The sequence below is a fragment of the Microtus oregoni genome, unplaced genomic scaffold (genome assembly GCF_018167655.1).
Source record: "Microtus oregoni isolate MIOR12 unplaced genomic scaffold, Mior012 000003F_ref0000135, whole genome shotgun sequence".
Lineage (NCBI taxonomy): Eukaryota > Metazoa > Chordata > Mammalia > Rodentia > Cricetidae > Microtus > Microtus oregoni.
The window spans coordinates 69,019,146-69,039,713 of record NW_024543062.1 but is presented as its reverse complement, the minus strand read 5'-3'; the positions used below and the strand labels follow the sequence as shown (position 1 = coordinate 69,039,713).

The 20,568-nt window shown below is 42.6% G+C and overlaps 1 protein-coding gene and 1 long non-coding RNA gene across 2 annotated transcripts; one reads left to right on the top strand and one right to left on the bottom strand.

The window, feature by feature from the left end:
* Window positions 1-4,409: 4,409 nt before the first annotated feature.
* Window positions 4,410-12,936, bottom strand: LOC121445857. The gene is made up of 3 exons (XR_005974024.1): window positions 12,907-12,936; window positions 11,547-11,610; window positions 4,410-4,476 (listed from the first exon to the last, which is right to left on the bottom strand). It is a non-coding gene; the product is annotated as an uncharacterized LOC121445857 (long non-coding RNA).
* A 101-nt stretch (window positions 12,937-13,037) lies between these two features.
* On the top strand, window positions 13,038-17,574 carry CUNH1orf53 (chromosome unknown C1orf53 homolog). The gene is made up of 3 exons (XM_041649281.1): window positions 13,038-13,293; window positions 16,058-16,159; window positions 17,447-17,574. The coding sequence occupies exons 1-3, from the start codon at window positions 13,057-13,059 to the stop codon at window positions 17,516-17,518; spliced, it is 411 nt and encodes a 136-aa protein (XP_041505215.1). The 5' UTR covers window positions 13,038-13,056; the 3' UTR covers window positions 17,519-17,574.
* Window positions 17,575-20,568: the final 2,994 nt, after the last annotated feature.

The following is a 20,568-nucleotide window of genomic DNA, read 5'->3' as shown; positions in this document are numbered from 1 at the left end:
ATGGCTTGGTACCTTTTTCGGCAGAGCAGGTCACTTCTTCCTTCTTCTGTGTCTGGGCAGGACTGGGAAGGAATGGACTTTCTCTTTCCCAGAATTCTCCTGTTCTCATTAACCTGCCTCTACTTCCTGTCTGGTTGTCCCGCCTATACTTCCCACCTGAACTACTGGCCAACCAGCGTTTATTTAAATCATAATTGACAGAAGATAGACAATTGTCTTACACCACCCACACAGTTGCCATAACAGAAGTATCAAAAACATATATTGGAAAACAGCCTCTTCAACAAATGGTGATGGGAAAACTGGATATCTGCCTGTTTAAGAATAAAACTAGATCAGTATCTTTCACCTTGGGAAAAAATTCAAAATAGATCAAAAATCATAATGTAATACCTGAACTTTGAAACTGTTAGAGAAGAACAGGGAAACACCCCAATATACAGGCATAAGCAAGAACTTTGATAAAAAGTCATGGGGTCACATGGCATGACAAGGTTTCCACAAAACAAAGGAAGCAATCACCACCGTCAAGTGACAGCTATGGAGTGGAGAGAACAACTCTGCCAACCAGCAGACAAAGGAGTACTATATAATATATTAAAAATAGCAATAATTTAAGACAAAAAAACTGAATCACTCAATCAATTAATAAGCTAATGAACTGAATAGACATTTCTCCAAAGAAGAGATGGAGATGGCTAACAAAGTTTGGGAATACTGCTCAACCTCATAGCCATCAAGGAAATACAAATGGAAACAATTCTGAGGTTCCCCCACCCCAGTAAAAATGTTTTCCCTCAAGAAAACAAATGGTGGCAAATACTGGCAAAGATGTAAAGAGAATGGAATCTTTGCCCAGTGCTAGTGGGAACATAAACTGGTGCTGCCAGTGTGGAATGAGTGTGCAGGCTCCTCAAACACCAAAGCATCACAGCATGTGACCCAGCTATGTCTCTCCGTCGTGTACAGCCAGAGGATTCTAAGTCCCGTGACAAAGACACTTGCGCTTTCATGCTAACTGCTGTACTAGTCAAATAGCTAAGAAATCGAACCACCTTAGATGTTCAACCCATGAATGAAGATAGAGGTTGTCAAATGTATAATCCAGTGGAATTCCCTCCTTCCACAAAGGAAAATGAAACAGGCATTTTCAGGAAAATGGGTGCAATTGGAGTATTCTGTTAGGCGAAATAAGCCAGATTTAGAAAGACAAATATTACATATTTTCTTTGATAAGTGAACTTTAGATTTAAATGTGTACCCCTCCTTCTCTTCCCTTCTCCCACGGTGTGTGTGTGTGTGTGTGTGTGTGTGTGTGTGTGTGTGTGTGATATAACCATGAAAGGGGAGAAAGGGACCTTAAGGGAGGAGTGAAGGAGGAAAAAAAGGAGAATAATAAAACATATGTGACATGGATACAAAAGAGAGGCACGATTTGAGGAGAGGCAAGAGACCAGCAATAGTGGGGAGAGGGTAGAAGGCAGGAGTTGGAGAGAATGGTGGATAAGAACAAAATCAAATCAAATTTGTTTATGAAAACAACATAACAAAACCTATTACTTTGTATACTAACTTAAAAATTAAATAATAACCACAGTGATTTGGTACATTTTAATATATTTGATAGTGTGATAAAAGGCATGGTATTTGGAGTTATTGGCTTCCATTTCTAGCCCCACCCTTTACTGTGTATCAACCTTGGGCAAACCATGAATACCTTCTATCCTCTGTTCCCTCACAGTGAAGTGGAGTTTTGTGATTGCTGCCTATCTTGAAATGCTTTAAAAATTAAATGAAGTGAAACTCTGTCTTGAAACACCAAAAAGTAGGGAAAAAAGAATGAAAGAAAGAAAAGGAAAAAGAAAATAAGAAGGGTATGAAAATCAAACAGTGCCAGAGTACATCAGGAATGGGAGGTGCCAAGCGGGGACCTTTCCTAGCTCCCTTGGATACAGATGGTGGATATATCTTGCATGGTCACTCACAGGCTATAGAAGCTAACCATCTTTTGGCAAGCCTGAAGGGGGAATGAGAACAGTTGCACTAAAGAAAACAGAAAAAGTCCTGAGTTTCTGGATCACCTTAAAAGGAAAGTGACCTGAAGGCATGAGCACCAAAAGCATCAGAAATGAGTACATACAAGACAGCTAATCCTTCCTCTTTCCCTCCAGATTTACATATGTGGAATTTGCCATTCACAATGTAATATCTTCACATAAATATACAAGTAACAATTTTCTTGAGATTATTTTAATTATAAAGCCATAAGCAATGTGCCCACCACCTCACATTTTCTGCATAGTGAAAGTATTTAATATCTACTCTAATGATTTTTAAATATGTGGAATTTTATTAACTATAGGTGTTCTTCTAGGACCTTCTCATGTTTCATAGCTGAAATTCCGTGAAAGCTGACTAGTGCCTCCCATTTTTTCAATCTCCTCAGCCCCTGGCAACCATTGCTCCTCTCTCTGCTTCTTCAGTTTGATTATCTGTCATTGTTCCTTTGCTTGATGTTTACATATGAGGTCTCGGTGTGCTGTGCAGGCTATTCTCAGACTTCTAATCTCTGGTGATCTTCCTTCTTGAGTTTCCTAAGGAACTACGTGCAGACCTGACTTGCCCGTTTTAGAAAACTCCGGTGAGAGGCATCATTGTTCTGGTCTGTTGGATTCTACACGTATCATAATATTCTCCAAATTAATTCATATTACAGGATCTCTTTTTTTGAGTTAACAATATTTTTAGTCGTTTTCCCTCGCTGGGCACTGTCTTACCTAGATACGATCCTAAACTGGCAACAACATACACTGGCATTCTGAGGTTGATAAGGGTTAATGTCCTTGGACACAGCAGGGAATCGGAGCTGAAGGATGAAACAACTTTGTTCATGTTGCCATCACAAAGCTACCTAACCAACCCAAGATGCTATATCTAGCTCCTGTTCTGTAAGACTCCATCAACATCTAAGGTCTTCTCCCTTTTTCTTCCCCTTTCCTCCCCCTCTCCATCCTCCCATTCCTCCTCCCCTCCTTCCTCTTCTGTGGTAGTGATTGAACCCAGGCTCTAAGTCATAGCAGGTAAGTATTCTTCTTTGCTGCATTTCCATCCTTAATGTCCTTGGGTAAATACAGGTGGTCTTTGTTATCATTTATAAGCAAAAGTTTCCAAATTATATCGTATTAAAGCTCTCTTTTACTGATCTCCCTCTCCTTGCAAGTTGTCATTTACAATGCTATCAAAAGTAGAGACCTTCTTTATATTCATTATTAATATTTGCAATTCCCTTGTTACCAATCATTTAAAATTTAACTTTTGTTATAGACTTTTCTGCACCAAGTGGTTTTGTAAATGGCTTTATCACATGCCGAATATAGGTTTGTTAAATGATGATATAATTTAATTTCTTATAATTAAGTTAATCTGAAATCCTAAACTGTAATCTATTATCACTGTACAAACGCTTTTACTAATGGAAAAAAAGTGTGTTTAAATAGTCACATATAGAAAACGTTTATCATTTGCCAATAAAAACTGATAATCATCCAACCAAACTAAGTCTCACGGATTTAATGGTTGGTGGTAAAGTAGGCAGCTAAACTATTAAGCATCAAAGCACAGAAATGGGTTTTCCAGTGCAGTAATAACAGCAACGCAGTGTGTGCCCGGCACACTCCTGGATGTTTACATGCTATCTCGTTTAATCTCACAATAGCTCAAAGTTCAGACATTTGTCACATTTCGCAGAGGAGGGATCACACTCTACAGAGTTGAAATAATCGTGTCCCAGGTTGAGACGGTAGGTGTTCAACGCTTCAACAATTACATTTTCCACCTGCCATGCTAGCACTCAAGAACTTATTCATTGGCTATGACTTAGGTACTTATTTATTCTCTCTCTCTCTCTCTCTCTCTCTCTCTCTTTCTCTTTCTCTCTCTCTCTTTGTTTTTTAGGCAGGGTCTCACTTTGCAGCCTTGACTGGCTTGAAATTTGCTACATAGATCAGGCTGGCCTCAAACTTAAAGATGTCTGCCTGCTACTGTCTCTGGGTGATGAAATTAAAGGTATGGGTCACCACACACAACTTAGTCACCGTTATTAAATTCAGAGTAAAATTGTAGGCAGAATGAACATATTGTTATTATTAATCACAGACTTTAGATCTGGTGGATGACATTACACAATTGCAAATCCAATTTGCAATTACACATTACACAATTCAAATAGTTGTCAGTTTCAGAACTCACATATTCTACAGTGTTCAGTCAGTCCTGATGCTCTGAATTACCTTTTAGTATTGGCCCCATAAAGTAATGGAAACAATCTAATTCATAAGTATGCTGTCCAAAGTGTGTCATAATGACATATCATCAGATATGGGGATGATTCTCAATTGCTACAATACTTACCTAGAATGCATGGGTCTCTGGGTTTGACCTCTAGTACTTCATTAAATCCAGCAAGGTGGTGCACACCTGTAACCCAGTGGAGACAGAGGTTCAAGGTCATATCTAACTACACTGAGAGTTCAAGGCCAGGCTGGGCTATAAAAGTGAGACCTTGTCTTGAAATAAATAAACAGGGAGAGAAGACGCAGTGGTTAAGGGCACTACTCAGTTCCCAGCACTTAGATGGCAGCTCACAACTGTTTGTAACTCCAGGTCCGGGGGATCTGAGGCTCTCTTCAAGCACATGCATGGTACACATACATAATGTACAGTCAAAACACTCATGCACATGAAATTAAAATAAACAAACCTTCACAAACAAATAAATGATGAGATACGATTAGGCAGGGCAGCTAAGGTGGGTGGCGTCTTGAATGAATTATACAAACATGACCATCCTGCAACTGAACTGCCAGAGGAGATGCACAGTCCACTGGTTTGGCAGGTGCAGCAGCTTTATACCTGTGCAAACCCGAGCGGGGCTACATGTGCTGGGCTGATCACTGAGGCATAGCATTCCCTCCCACACTGGGACAATATTAACATGTGTCATACTCAGTAGACTAGTCGTACATGTCAATGTCATGGGTATTTGACCTGAAACTCAGTGTGCCTTTCATTCCAGTCATGGAACAGTGGCCATGCTTTCCCCCTCAGGCAGCAGCAAGAGTGCAAAGAACAGCTCTCTGATTTGTATGCTGCATTTGTGGACTTAGCCAAGATGCCTGTTACAAGCGTGCTGTTGTGTAGGGAAGCCCGGGAAGCAGTGCCATCCAGACGATTTCAAAGCACACATCGAATCCATCTATTTTTAACAATATATAAATTATTGCTTTTGTCTTAAACCTAGCAATGCTCTTTCGGGAGGTTCCGCAGTTCACGCTAAATGGACACGGTTGCAGGTTTCCTTTCTAATGATTGCATAGCAGAAGGGCTAGAAGTAATTAGTGTGGATATTCCATGTGACAGCGGTTGTGTGCATGCAGTTTACAATTGGAATGATTGTTCGGGGTTAACAAGGCTTCTCTTCGCTGTCAACATGTACTTACTTCGTTTGGAATGCGGCCCCATACATGGCGGCACTCACCATTAAGTCAATGACCGTTTCAGGGGAGCTTACTAAGGAGATTGCCAAAGAAAATCACAGTTACTTTATTATCTTTGCATAATATGTCTCGAAACAGTAGCCTAAGAAAAACTGATGCGTTGGGAAAACCCAAAGGTAATTTTTAGCCATAATGTATAAGAAGGAAAGGCCCTTGTATTACTTCTTGAGGATGCGATTTGCAAGTAGGCTTCACTGCTATTTATTCATCCTCGCCAGGACAGTTTTTCTTCTCTCTCTCTCTCTCTCTCTCTCTCTCTCGCTCTCTCTCGCTCTTTTTCAGTGTTTGTGCCACTATGCATAAAAAAGTAAGCAAGACCATATTTATCCCTGAAGGCCCGACAGTAAAGGAGCAGGGAAAGAAAAGCCTCATGAACAAGATTATGTAAGAGAAGCATGCAAATGAAGTCATGCTCTGGATATTAGCGGAGTTGTGAAGAAACTCGTGCACACTTTGCAGGAAAGTCTGGGAACCACGAGCAAAGCGAGCTGACAGAGAGACTACCAGAGCAGGCACAGGCTGGGGCCCAAGGGAGGACAGGTGCAATAATGTCACCCAAAAAAACCTGACAGCCCCTGGTGATGAACCTGATGTACGGCGTGTGTGTAGAGTTCAGTATCTCAGCCCAGTGGGTACCACAGGAGGGCACTGAACTGACCAGTTCAGTCATCTGAGAGACTTGAAGGATGCAATGGGGGTAGAAGCCAGGCTGCTCTTCATGACAACAGTCAAGAGGGAGGGAGGACAGGGAAATGAAATGGCTAGATTCCTTGATGTCACGTGGCTGGTCTGTGCTCATCAGGGATAACAGGAACCCTATGGAAGGATGGGTTGAGTGCAGCAGTGCTCCAGGCAGGTGATGCTGATGGACCAGCAGCCTCTGCGAAGTCAGCAGAGCTCACGAACAGAAATGGCTAGAATTCCCTGAAGAATTTTCTGAGACCAGCTCTGTGAAACAACGTGTGCTATTCAATCTCTGATTAAATGGGGGGGAAGAAAGGAAAGAGAGTCCCAGAGGCAACCTCAGGGGCGTGTAACATTTGCTCTCAATCATAGGAATTGATAGTGAAGATGCAACTGCATCTGGCATGTCATGTCATAACACACCATCCAGCTATTTGAAAAACACTAAGTTCATAACTCAGCATCCAAAATAACTGACTATAACAGGCAGTATGTGGACAAGAAGAGTGTTACTAGCTCTGTGTTCCGGCGCTAATTGTCCACTCACAGCTCGATAAATTCATAATTAAAAACATCACTTGAAGAGGCAATAATTTAGGGGCTCAGGTCAGATCTATGATAATGTATGCATGTGTAGTGTCACTGAAATAACCCAGTTACTTAGCAAGATTTCAGATTTAGTAAACCATTCTGCTTAAGTTTTTAAAAAGCATTTATTTACAGCAGGTAATATGTATTTGTTCAAATGTGTAATATTATGTGTAGATGATTTACAATTCCAGATGGCATTTCTGACCAGTGTTTAGGAGCAAGACAACGACTTAATTATGCAGCAATGGGTCTTCTAGCCGTTACTGTTTCAAAGTCTTACACGCAAAAGTGCATGGTGGGCTCTAGAGACGAGAAGACAGAAAAGGCAGGCTTCCTATTGTTGGGAGTGTTTTGAGCATGCAATGCCAAAACCAAAAGGGCATGTATAATAAATGAGGGGTCAAGGAAGTACAACCAGAGTAAGCCAGAGGAACAGTTAAAAATTTGCTTTTAATTTTTATTTATTCTTCTCTCATACAATACATCCCGATCACGGCTTCCCCTCCCTCCACTTCTCCCATCCCCCCTTTTCTTCTCTCCCCCATATCTACTCTTCTCCTTCTCCCATCAGAAAAGAGCAGGCCTCCCAGGTACATCAATACAACATGGAACAACAGGATAAAATAAGACCAGACACAAACCCTCACATTAAGCCTGGATGAGGCAACCCAGGAGGAAGAAAGGGGTCCGAAGACAAATTTCAAGATAAAAATTTAAATACTAAAATCACTGGGTAGGCTGGTGAATTTATCTTGTTTTTGGATGTCACACCATAGTAGATATTTGTTAATTATGGCCTCAACATTAATAAGGTCCACTTTTTAATTTCTTGTTGGTTTTTCAAAACATGGTTTCTCTGTGTCGCCCTGGCTGTCCTAGAACTTGTTCTATAGACCAGGCCTTGAACTCACAGAGATCCACCTGCCTTTGCCTCCTGGGTGCTGGGATTAAAGGTCTGTATCCACTCAATAAAGTCTACTTTCAGACAACGATAGGAGTTACACACAGGTTTAGATTAATCTTGATGAGCTAAGTGTAACCTGTTCTCCTAAGACTGACTGAAGCATGGACACAATGCTGATGGTATGAAATAAACCCTGATGATCATTTCCAGAAGTGCCTCCAGTCAGAAAATGCTAGACCCTTACTGAAGCCTGATAGTCTAGCTACACCCCACCCCCCAAACTCTGCTAAACGTACCGCCCTTAAAAGCTAAAAGCACTAAATACAAAAGTACTAACAGCTAAGCTTGCATACAAGGTTACACACTTGATAAGCTTGAAATCAAAAGGATGTAAAATGTAGAGTTGAAGCCCATGCAGGGTGTTTTCTTGCGCAAAAGACAAAGGTTAAGAGAAAGAGGGGCGGGTAGGACTTAGATGGTCTATAAGATCGTCCCCCTCCAATTGCTTAGCTAGAGAGGAGAGGAGGGGAGGGGTTTGCTTTCATTATGGTTTAAAACTCTCCTCTGCATGCAGGCAGCACTCACATCCGTCTGAGCTGATGCCAGCTTTCACATAGTTATAAAATGAACTGCCTCACTTTCTATCTGAGGCTCTGGTGCTCTATTTATGATGCAAGGGTTTAAAATGTTTTCATATAGTGTATTTTGACTATGTTTCCCTTCCCCCAGCTCCTCCCCACCTCCCTACACACCCAACTTCATGCCCCCCCCTCAAAACAAAAACACGAGAAACAAGATACCCCCATAAAAATGAAAATCAAAACAAACAGGCTAAAGAATAATGAGATTAAAAAAGATAGAATCAAAACAAAAGAAAAAGTTCACAAAAATACTACTGAGTTCATTTTGTTTTGGCCAATGACTCCTGGACACGAGGTCTACCCCAGAGTGTGGTTGATTCACCCAAGGACCATCCAAAGGAAAGAGTCCATTTTCCCTTTGTCATGAGTATCAGTTGCAGATAGCTTGGTTAGGGGGTGGGACCCCATGTTCACTTCCCTGTCACAGAGCTGGAAAACCCATCTGGCCTGAACCTGAATAGGTCTTGTGCATGCTGACACAGTCTCTGTGAGTTCACATGTGAGTTCAGCCTGCTGTGTCTGGAAGACACTGTTTCCTTGAAGTAATCCATTAGCTCTGACTCTTAAAATCCTTCTGCCTCCTCTTCTGCATGGATTCATGAGCCTTGATGGGAGGGGTTCGATAAAGACATCCCATTTAGGGATGATTGCTTTAAAGTCTCTCACACTCTTCACATTGTGTAGTTGTGGGTCTCTGTGTAAATTTCCATCTACTACAAGAAGAGGCTTCTCTGATGTGGGCTAAGCAAAGCAATGATCTATGGGTTTAGCAGTATGTCATTAGAAGTCATTTTATTGTTATTTTCCTTCAGAATTAAGTTTCTCCACACACCCTAGTCCCATGATATATCTAAACTCTCAGGTTCCTGGTCACTTTAGCAATATAAGGGATGAGTTTCATCTTAGCCTTAAATGAAATCAGAAAGTGGTTGGTTACTTCCATAACATTTGTGCCACTAATGCACCAGTGTATCTTGCAGGCAGATTGCTGTTGTAGGTCACAGGACCTCTCTCCTATGGTAGCATGCAGAGTGGCTTCCAGTACTATGAACACTAGTCAGTAGGGGTAAAGATTCTAGTTAAGCGCCAGACTGATCTCTGTGTTCAAAGATGTAAGCATTATCTTCAGCATCAGGAGAGAAAACAATAGCCCTGTAAATAGCCTGTGATGCGTAGGGGGTTCCATGCGACACCCTTTAACAATTATTCAACAAAATGTAACCTATGCCTAGCAGTGGAGGTTTTGCTTGGTAGCATAAGATGTCTGGTTGGGTGGTTGTCGTCCCTATTATTTGGTGGCTCTATTTAGATCCCTTTCACATTAAATAGGGACAGGAATGGGTAAAGGAGGGAATGGGGGAGGGATAACTAATACAAAAGGTCATTTGAAAAATCATCTGGAAACCTGAAGCAAGGAGATTTATGTCTCACACTAATGATTGAAGCATTTATTTAATTATTCTTTATTAATAAAAGCTCGGGAGTCAGATGTTAGGGTAAGAACCTGAATAATCAGAGAAGCAGCAGAGGAACAACCAGTGACCTCCTCTCTCCTTCTTCGATCCAAAATGGCTGAGAATCTTTCTAAGCCCCTCCCTGTTGTTTCCTTTGTCTTCCAATATGTCCTCAGTCCTCCAAACTTTATGGCTAATTTTGATCAGCTAGTGGCTAGCTTTGCCCTCTGATCCAAAGTAAACTTTGTTGGTAGTCCTGGGAGTGCTGTGAAGACAATGGTCTGTACTCTGTCACTTATATTTTAATAAAACACTGATTGGCCAGTAGACAGACAGGAAGTATAGGTGGGACAATGAGAACAGGAAAAATAAGATGCAGTCTGCAGTCATCATCCAGACACAGAGGAAGCAAGATGAGAATGCCTTGCTGATAAAGGTACCAAGCCACACGGCTAACACGGGCAAGAATTATGGAGTAAAATGTAGAAATTAATGAGAAACCTGAACTATTAGGTCAGCCAGTTTATAACTAAAGTAGACCTCTGTATGTTTCTTTGGGACTGAAAGGCTCTGGGAATGGGCAGTACAGAAATCCCTGTCAACATGGGAGTGTCTGAGTACGATCAAAATATCCCACAACAGATGATGACTACTAAAACTTCTAGGAGGCCGGGAGCTTCTCCTCACCTGGAGCTTCACTGCAAGGTCTGCTTTTCTTCATAAGACAAGAATGAGAATCTATGATACCCTAAGGTCTGTTTGCAGCCACTTTCCATCAATGAGAAAAGAGACTGTGTAGACAGCAAATCAACATTGAAACAGAAAGTGGAAAGAGCCATGCTCTGGTCAATTCCTCAAGTGCTAAATCCAGTTATGCTCCATGATTGTTTATATAAACAGTCCTTTTATTCTAACTAGTCTCAGTTTGTATAATGTATATATGTTTGTACATATGTGTGTAGGTATATGTGTGTATATGTGTGTGTATAATCTTGCAACCCAAAATCTTAACACACCTATTTAAAAATTAATGTAGGCTGGGTGGTGGTGGTACACGCTTTTATTCCCAGCACTCAGGAGACAGAGGCAGGAGGATTGAGTTTGAGGTCAGCCTGGTCTACAGAATGAGTTCCACGACAGCATAGAGAAATGCTATCTCAAAAAAAAAAAATTAATGTAAATGGATTATAGGGGAATGCATTTCCCTGAAATTTACCCTCAAACATGATATACATGTTTTAATGCCAACATAAACACCCCGAATTTGGGGAAGAGTTATAAAATCTAGCTACATGAAAATCCAGCTATAATAGCTTCATAATAACACGAGTACCTCACCCACTTTTCTAGAACCATGACAAAACACCATGACCAAGGCAACTTATAAAAGAACGTGTTTAATTTGGTGCCTCACAGTTTTTGCGTTATAGACTATGATCATCACGGTGTGCAGCATGGCAAGAGGCAGGCAGGCATGACTCCAGATTAATAACTGAGAACTGACATCTGATCCACAAGCATGAGGAACAGGGAGACAGTGAGAGAGCTAACTGAGAATGGTGTGGGCACTTTAAACCCTGAAGCCCACCTTTAGTGGCAAACCTCCTCCAACATGGCCACACATCTTCATCTTTCCCAAAGAGTTCCACCAACTGGGCACCAAATATTCAAACATATGAGACTATGGGGGCCATTCTCATTCAAAACCCACACCTACCTTCTGAGGTTGGACTTGATAATCTCATTGTCATACAGTGTTGGCTACTGTGAACAGAGAGAATCTGAAAAGAAATGAACACACACGAAAATGAGCTAGGAGTCAAGCCCAGCAGGGCCTTTGCATACAAGAGGTGTAAGGAAAGGTAACCTTGATATGGAGATCAAATGAAAATTGAAGACATATTTTCTCAATATCTAAATGATATCATAATTAAACTACCAGAATATTTGGGAATTATTAGTAGTGAGATATTTTCTCGTCTCTTTTAACTGTATTTTCAACTTTGATTATATTTTAAAGAATGCAAACAGTGATAACATGTGAGAACACAAAGTGCACCCTCAGCTTGCATGCTTGTAGGCATTGACTAACTAGGATGTTTTTTTTTTTTCTTAGATTTCGTTATGACTGGAATTCAGTATATAGCCCAGACTGGTCACAAACGCATAGTCCTCATGCGACCACCTCCTGAGCACTAGGATAACAGCTACACACCACCAGACCTACATCAAGGGCACGGTTAAAATTGGGAATAAAAGAGAGACCGAAGAAAGGTTCTCTGTATTCAGTGATCTGGAAACCATTATTTCTCTGATTGATTACTGTTCTAAATTTTAAATAATTTCAGATTCATGAGTTGGAAATATATTAGACAGGTTCTAACCCGGTTTAATCCATAGCCCCCATTCACATGCTCGACAACAGGAAAACCAGAAATGCAATATTGGAACACTGTGTGTATAGTTCTATGCTATCTTCCCACATGTAAATTTGTGTAAACTTCATGGTCAACTCGAAGAGCTACTACATCACTACAAAGATCTCTCTTGCTCAGTCATTTTCTGGTCTCTTCTCTCTTCTTTATGCAGATGATCACTAACTAATTCAACACCCCTTCTCTTGAAATCCAGGATACCGGTCCAGGCTGGGCATGGTATTAATTTAATTAACACATGAAATTATTTCCTGGGCTTGTGCTAATTCCTCCAAATTAACTTTGTAGGAGCATGGGTGTAACTTTGTCTTTCAGACAGGCTTTTAGGTTTGATTTCGTGAAAACTTCGCTACGTGAACAGCACCTTTTCTTAGCGTGAGACTTTTCCTTGAGTTTCATTCTAGAGTGACCCAGCTAAGTCACCAAGTTTGTGCTTCCAGCTTTATTCCCTCCACACGTAAGCAGCAAACACACAGCCTTTTCTATATGGGCTGAAGGTGTTTAGTAACACGGCTCACTTTCTATTTTTTTAAATAATTACGATTATGCTATAACCTAGCCTGACGGGAAATGAAAATGCTCCCCCTTTATCTCAGAAGAAATACAGCAGAGAATTTAAGAACAGAGAACGGGAGAAGGCACCTCGTTCCAGTCTTCCGGGGTACGTTTTTCTCTGCCCAGGGGCCGAGTGCAGGATAGCCGTGCCTCCCCCGGACAGGCCCCGCCTCCCTCTTCGCCCCGCCCATCGCCCCGCCTCCTCGGCGTCGATACACCTCCCACCGTGGCGGCGCCATGGCGGCCTGTGGGTTCCCGTCGCTGGCTAGAGCGGCGCTAGGGAGGCCACCGCCTCGGGCTGAAGGCTTCCGCCAGCAGCCGAGCTCAACCCTCAGCTCGGCTTCCGAAGGAGCCGGCGGCGGCTCCGGTTCAGGCTCGCGGGGGGCGCCCGAAGGAGAGCCGAGGCATCCGGCGAGCCAAGAGTTAACCGCGGCCGAGCGGCACATCGCCGGGCTGCACGAGGCCGCCTGCGCGGTGAGGCCCGCTCCTGCCTGCCCCGCGGCCTCTGCGCCTGCGCGTGCTCAGCCCCTAGACCCCGGAGGCAGCCCCGGGCGGAGGGGCAGGAGTTGTCGGTCCAGGGCCTCCGGCCTGGGGCGGATCTGCGTCGTGCGTCTGCTGGGAGGGTCCTGCGAGAAACCGGGCCGCACTCTTGCGTGAGAGTGGCGCTCGGTTTCTGATCAGTGTCCCAGCTAAAGGCTTGTCTCGGGGTGTGTGTGCTCGCGCGCGCCCTCCAGTGCGTGAGTGTGTTGGGTGGGGAAAGGGGTGTGAAGGAACCAAAGATGGAAACATGGAGACAGAAACGTACAGATATGTTGCCTGAGCACGGTAACTTGAGCTACCTGAGCCATGCAGTGACTTTCATAATGAAAACAAGACAAGACAGATGCCTTGCATTTTTTCCTTATGTCCTCTCATCCTTTGTCCCCAAGTCCAAGTGAGCAGAGGAAATTACTGCCGGGCAAATTTGCATTTTTCCCTAAGCATTCTTAAATAACCTTTTCTTCTGGTTTGTGGACTTGACAATTGATTGTCACCACTAATATCCATCCTTATCTCCCCGCAGCTTCCCGACAACTCAGACTACAAGAGTTTGAAGATAGCATTATTTATTATATTCTAAGTTCTATAAGATATAAAAGTTATTTGTCATAAACCTGTATAGTAAGCTCTTTGTTTGATAGTTCTTGATAAGACCACTGAGTGTTATTTTGGTTGGTTTGACCCACAGAGGTAGAGAGGAAAACCTTGACCGTTTCCTAAGGTTGACACCCCTCCCTTGACAATAGTCGGCCCTGGGAATCTGCTGACCTTTTCAGGGGTTGAAAGTAAATAAAGATTCATCAAGAGATTATTGGCAGTATTTGATTATTCTTGCTCATACTCTTATTTTAAATATGACACATGGAGTTTGTCCCCACTAGTCACCGTGTAAGGTAAAACCCAGAAGTCTCATTGTTTTCAGTGCGTGTAAAGACTGGTTCATTCAACATGGGGGAAGAAAGGAACTTGCTTTCACTGGGGAATCCACGACTGTTTCATCATTGTGGGTTTCACAGATTACATGACAGTCCAGGAGACCCTACATAAAACTTCAAACAAGTTTGATAGTTCTCTTTGCCACAAATCAGAGCTCCCAAACCACAGCACTTCTCCATGCCTCAAGACAGCTAGGCCTCATAGCTCTTCCGCTGCTGATTGCATGTCACCTGACGGCTTGCTCCCCAGTCAAGCTTGCCTCATCTTTGTTGCCATCATTATCTGAGGCTCATTTAGTGAGGACCAATTGTGTATAGTCAGTCAGCAAACTCGGAGGCGCACCACATACACGCAGAGAGCGCGTACATAGGGGCAGCTTGACAGATAATTGTCCCCAGGAAACACATGGAAGCTACAAAAAGTGAAGGCTGCTCAAGACTTTGCAGTGTTTTGTTTATTTGTCTTCAAACATGAGCTTTGTGGGGATGGGAAGTTGAAAAGAAAAAGAAATGAGGTCCCGGAAGTGGGCCATTCTATAGTGTTGAGTGCACCTGGTGTCATATGACCCCCCCTTCCCCCCCTTCCCCCCAGGGACTTGGGAAGCCCTTGAAAGCATCATTGAGACTTGCTGGATTCTTAGTACTGTGGTCTATCTGTGTGGGAATGCCTTCGAGCAAACCTAGACTTGGACCAACATTAGTTGGTCTAAATGTCAACCATAATGAGTGATGCCATTAAATATGACACTGAACAGTTGAAGATGCTCATGACTAAAAAAAGTGTCTGGCATAGCTGGTAATACTTTTCATCCAACATGTTGCTGTAAGCTTGAGGCGAGCCTGGACGACATAGTGAGTTCCAGGCCAGGCAAGGCCATATGGTGAGACCCTGTCTCAAAAACAGAAAAGAAAAAGAAAAATGTATGTCTAAAGACCTGCTGTATGTTTCTTGCACATTTTAATGAAAGTCCACATGCAAGAGTGATATGCTGAGCTACTGGAGATGAAGGTGTTACATAAAAGTTTATAGGGAAGTTTCCTCTAAAATCTGGAGGCTAAGAAGCATCATTAAAGTGATACTTGTGCATAGGTGGAAAATGCTTCCCTGACACTTGAAGTTGTATACTGGAAGTTGCTTTTGCTCAAGCTTGTTAAACCAACAATACTTTGTTTCCTGTCAGACTAGAGCTAGCATTAGTGGGAGCTGGGGAGGAGGGGAAAATAGTGTGGACTGTGTAGCAGAGCAACACATCATGAAGGTATAGAGAGTGTTCAATAATAGCAAAGGTAATGCTTTTCTGCAAGGGCTGTTTGGCTTTGATTAGCACCTTTTCTGCGGATTTAAATCATTATCCACATATTGTAAGTACTGAAATTGTAACTGCAGCTTCTGAGTGGAGTTCATTTTCAGCCTCTTAGGCTCTTAAAATCATCTAAATCACTTGTTATTGAGCTCATTGCCTAGAAGCAGGATGAAAAGTATCAGAGAGGTGGCTACATAGTTATTGCATACAGAGGACTTCTTGTTTTTCCATCAGCTTCTCATTTTACTCAAGCTGTATGTTTTTCCCTTTAATCACATACAGTTAGATTGTATATAACATTGAAATGCATTTGCTTCTTTATTGCAAATGCCACTAGATTACTGGGAAAGAAATTTAGTATTACTCTTATTTTTACAGTAGTTTTGGACAAAAAAATTATTACTAGGGAGCTATGATGAACATTAACAAAGATTAATACATTGTTTTATTACTCTTCAGGCTGGCCAGCTAAGCTATGTGGACCCAGCTACAGGGTATGTGGTGTTCACAAGGCTGGCCCACTTGCAGAGAGGTGCCTGCTGCGGTTCTGCCTGCAGACACGTGAGTAACAGTTCTCAAATTACCCAAGCAGTTTGCTGAGCTTCTGTAACTTCATAAATACCTATTATTTGAACAACAAGTCATATAAAAAAGCTAAATAGACCTAGAGTGTGCTTTTCACTAGCTGTTTCAGCAAAGGACAACGAAGCTGTTAGTACCAACACAGGACCTTTAAAGTTAATGGAATTTTGTACCGTTTCATTGCAAGCATCAGCTCCTCCAAAGACTAAGACTTGAAATTCAGAGTAACTCTTTATTGGGAGGAAAGCTTTCACAAAGTCTGAAAGAAGTTGTCTTCACTAGGCAAGCACAGAGAGCAGGAAGAAAATTCCAAAAAGAGAGAGAGAGAGAGAGAGAGAGAGAGAGAGAGAGAGAGAAGAAAGAAAGAAAGAAAGAAAGAAAGAAAGAAAGAAAAATGTTGGAGCTCAACTCCTGGAAATCCTGTTATCTTAAGAAACAGACATTTGCCCATCATTTGAGACATGGATCTTGCTGAAATGATAAGACTTCCTCAGCTTGCAGTCCACTCTCTGCTTCACAGTCCCCCTTCCCTGGGCAGTCTCCAGTACTGGTGCTCTACTTTCCTGTAGTTCCTCTCCTCTCTATCTCCCTCTCCTCCCTCTCCCCCTCCTGTCCTTGTCCTTCCCTGTTTCCCTTTCTTCTAGTCAGTGTTTAAAGGGACTGTGTGGCTATGTTACTCCAAAGTTAGTGTTGCAGGTCTGAGTAGGCTTATTCAGGAGACTCATACCTGTGTTTAATGGTCAAAGTGAATGACTATTCCTTCCTCTATTCTGAGCATAAAAGAAATTAGAGGGTTTTTCTTTTCTATTGTGATATTGTAATCTGGTTAAGATTGTAAGCAGATAACAACTGTTTACAGAACACTTTGAGTATTTTTCCTGCAAGAAGATAGTATTTCCCTTCACTAGTCCACGTTCTCATTAAAGACCAGACACCAGTACACAAATGAACTGTAGACAGTTTTAAATGTCAGTCTTCACATTTATGGATACTCCTACTTATGCCACGAGCTGTTCCTAATCAAATGCATGACAGCGTTGCATAAATGTAGGACCTAAAGATTTCATAAGATTGGGGGTTTGACAGTAAAATTCTTGAAGTTGGAAGGATATACTTAGGAAATGGTTCTTGAACCCTAATTAGGGCTATTTACCCAAGGCCCCATTGTGTTGTTTAGTACCCAAGATATGTCCCACCGTGAGACATGCACATTCCCACAGTGACTGTTAAATAATTTGATAATAATTTGTTGTCCTTCTTTTCCAGTGTCCATATGGCCAAGTCAATGTGAAAGATCCATCTAAAAAGAAGCAATTCAACTCCTATTTTTATGTTTGACAACAACATTATATCTGTTCTGTCTAGTTGAACTTAAATAAAGTCTTAGCCTGGAATTCTTATCTGTTATAAATATCTGAACACTGATTTAGTATTAAGTACAAACATTCAAACAGACATCCATAAAATGGACATTATTTTCCTTGCTTTTTGCTGCATGATCACATGCATATGTTGAAGAAGAAAATAATGACTGTCCTATTATATGAAAGTAGCAGTTGGGCCATGAAAGTAGCTTTGGGTTTTCCTTAGCTTTGCTTTTCCCAATGTTTCTCATCAGTGCAAGGAAGGTTGCTGGCAACTAGCAAGTACATTCTTTATTTTATGTGTATCTTCAACTTCAGGATATAATACCATGTAGTGCAGGATATGAACACCCAAGAAATAACACCCTCCTGCAAAGATGCTCTCATTGTCTATCTGCACTTTCAGTGTGAATCTCAGACCATTTTGATATGGGGGTCAGACCACCAAACATACCTCCCTTCGCCCAGCCTTCATTCTCCCTCTACCCAGTCCTCTCCATTTTCTTCTGACATTTCTGAGGCAAGGCTGCCTTTGAACATCTTCCTTGCTCTGCATACGTTTTTGTCCACTGTGATAATTCCCCTGTGAGAGTCCAGCCTCTAGTGAGGGTTGTTCTTTTCTTACCTTCTCTGCTTCTGTTGCAGGGCAGCAGCCCCTGGGAGGCCCTTTGTCTGCCAGGGGAAAAGTTATGCAATAACTGGCCCTCAGACATGAACCATGCAGAGATTTTCAGGTTTTAATCAACCAAAAGGTTCTAGTGCCTTCTTCAATATTTGTCCCCAAATAAAAGTCCTTAGCTATAAAATATGTGAAAATAAATTTCTAGTGATTCTGATTTTCTTTAATTACTACTTTGTTATTTACATACTGTCCATGCCTGGTATTAAATAGCTCCCAAAGCCTGTTGACCACATTGATGGCTCAGGTCTCCCAGTCCTCTGACCCTGGTCTTTAGAAAGCACCCCTCAAGATACAAGTAAGGTGCCTGCAGCTTCCTTGGATTAAAATGCTACTATATTGGGCCTGGGATTGTCATATCCACAAGTTATTCTGAGGAAGGGAGTAGCTGTGTCATTAGAATTCCTTGAAGCCACTTTCTTTCCCATTCTTAGGTTCAGGAGCAATTGCACTTCTACTTTTTAACTAAAATTGAAGATTAACCAGATAGTCTCTTGGGTGGTGGACGGGTGTTGGTGATGTTCTAAAGAAATACAGTCTAAAAAGGTTATCTTCTTGAAGAATCTAGAAAAGAAAGAAGGAGAGATTATGTTGAAGAGGAGTCCTACTTAAGAGAATGTTTAGAAAAAAAGACCCTTGGGAGATATAAGAAACTCCCAGGGAAGCCTTTACTCCCTGGCTGCTCTTTCTTCCTCTTAGTTCAATCCTTCCAAAAAACTAGCCATCATGGAGGTTGGCAATTCTTGGGATCTCAACTTGCAGCACAGTAGATGCTGGGTCAAGGGAGGGGAGGCACTTATTCATGCCTACACCTGATGCCAGGAATCTAGGTCTGCAGTGGTTCTGGAGAGATGCTTCTGAACCATGGTATAACAGGGATGGGAGCAGGGCAGGTTGCTCCCACAGTAAACACAATACTGCCACATAAATGGGCTCCGCTAGAGAGGGTTTAAGCTATATAGTTTTCACACATTGTAAAGTAAAAACTCGGCTCTCTTATTGGGTGCATAGATAGAAACACATGCTGATGCCCAGAAAAGAAATGTCCCCATATAAATCAATTCTGGTGTAGCTCCACTCTCAAGGTTCCTGGAGCCTCCTTCTGCCCCTGGGCACAGTAAATCAAGAGAGACTGATTTGGGGGGTTGTTTCTAACACAGAATGATCCCCAAAGAAACTAAGGTTACTAGAGCAGGGGTGGAGATGGATTTCTGAGGCTAGTTCTTCTCTCAGCTGTAAGAAGGTCCTCTCTAGCTGTGAGTAGTGGTGCACACTCCTCTCTCTTTGGGAGCCGCACTGTCCCCACTGATTAAAAAGGTCGAGATGAGAAATAAGTTTATCCTTTCAAGTAAAACTTGAAGTTCCAAATACGGTGCTTGGAGCAAATGAGATCCTAAAAGTTTTCACTGGCTCTACCAAGGGTCTTTGTTTCAGCGAAGTGCCCCCTATCCAAAGGCGTCTGCAAAGTCCTTTGCTCAACAAGCTTCCAACATCAAAACTTGCTGGGGCTTTGATTCGTCTCCAGACAAGATTGGGGAAGGAGGCTCCCTACCTACCCGATGAATGACACTTGCCACACTGCGTCCCGAAGCTGTTAGAAGTTGCAGGGTCCCAGGGCAACCCCAAAGGAACCTGCCTCTCCCCTCATCACCCTTCACTGCTCACTTCCATCAGCCACTTTATCTTCCCTACCTTCCACCCACGGCTAAGCTGGGGAGCTGACCTCTGTCGGCAGCGGAGAACGTAAAGCTCTGTTACTTTTGCACAATCCTACAATGGCTAAGATGCATTTCCAGATTCCAAAATGATTCCTCTTTGAGGGGGGGATTCTCCCTCCCTCCCTGCCTTCTTCCCTCCCTGCCTCCCTCCCCCCTGCCTTCCCTCCTCTGTCTGCGCATCCTTATCAAACACCTGAAAGGGATAGCCAAAGAAATTAAAAGGCACCGCATAGGACAGAACCCAAGAGTTTCCAGTGCTCGCTCACTGATTTTTATATTATAAAGCTGAACCCAAGAGTCTGTCCTCCTCCTTTTCCAGGAGGGTACGATAGAAAAAGTAAACTAGGTGAGCCTGGGAAAGTCCGGTTCTGTAAACGGATGGGACTGATTGACTGACGGACCCGAGGGACTAGTTCACGAAGCCTAGTGTTCCCGAGAAACACGCACGGGGCATAGTCAGTCTCTAAGGCTCCGAGCAACACTCCGCTGTTTAGTGTGCAAAGTGAGCGTGCGGGGGAGGGGTGGCTTGGATTCATCATTCCCGAGCCGTCTCTTAAAGCCCCCAAACTGTGGAGAGCTTGTGGGACTGGTTGGCTTCCATCCCCGCACAAATCCGTAATTTTTGCT

Bases quoted from the DNA above. Each gene is read 5' to 3' on its own strand.
- CUNH1orf53 (XM_041649281.1), top strand. From the start codon at position 13,057: ATGGCGGCCTGTGGGTTCCCGTCGCTGGCTAGAGCGGCGCTAGGGAGG. The intron at 13,294-16,057 runs GTGAGGCCCGCT...ATTACTCTTCAG, and splicing joins TGCACGAGGCCGCCTGCGCG to GCTGGCCAGCTAAGCTATGT. The intron at 16,160-17,446 runs GTGAGTAACAGT...CTTCTTTTCCAG, and splicing joins GCGGTTCTGCCTGCAGACAC to TGTCCATATGGCCAAGTCAA.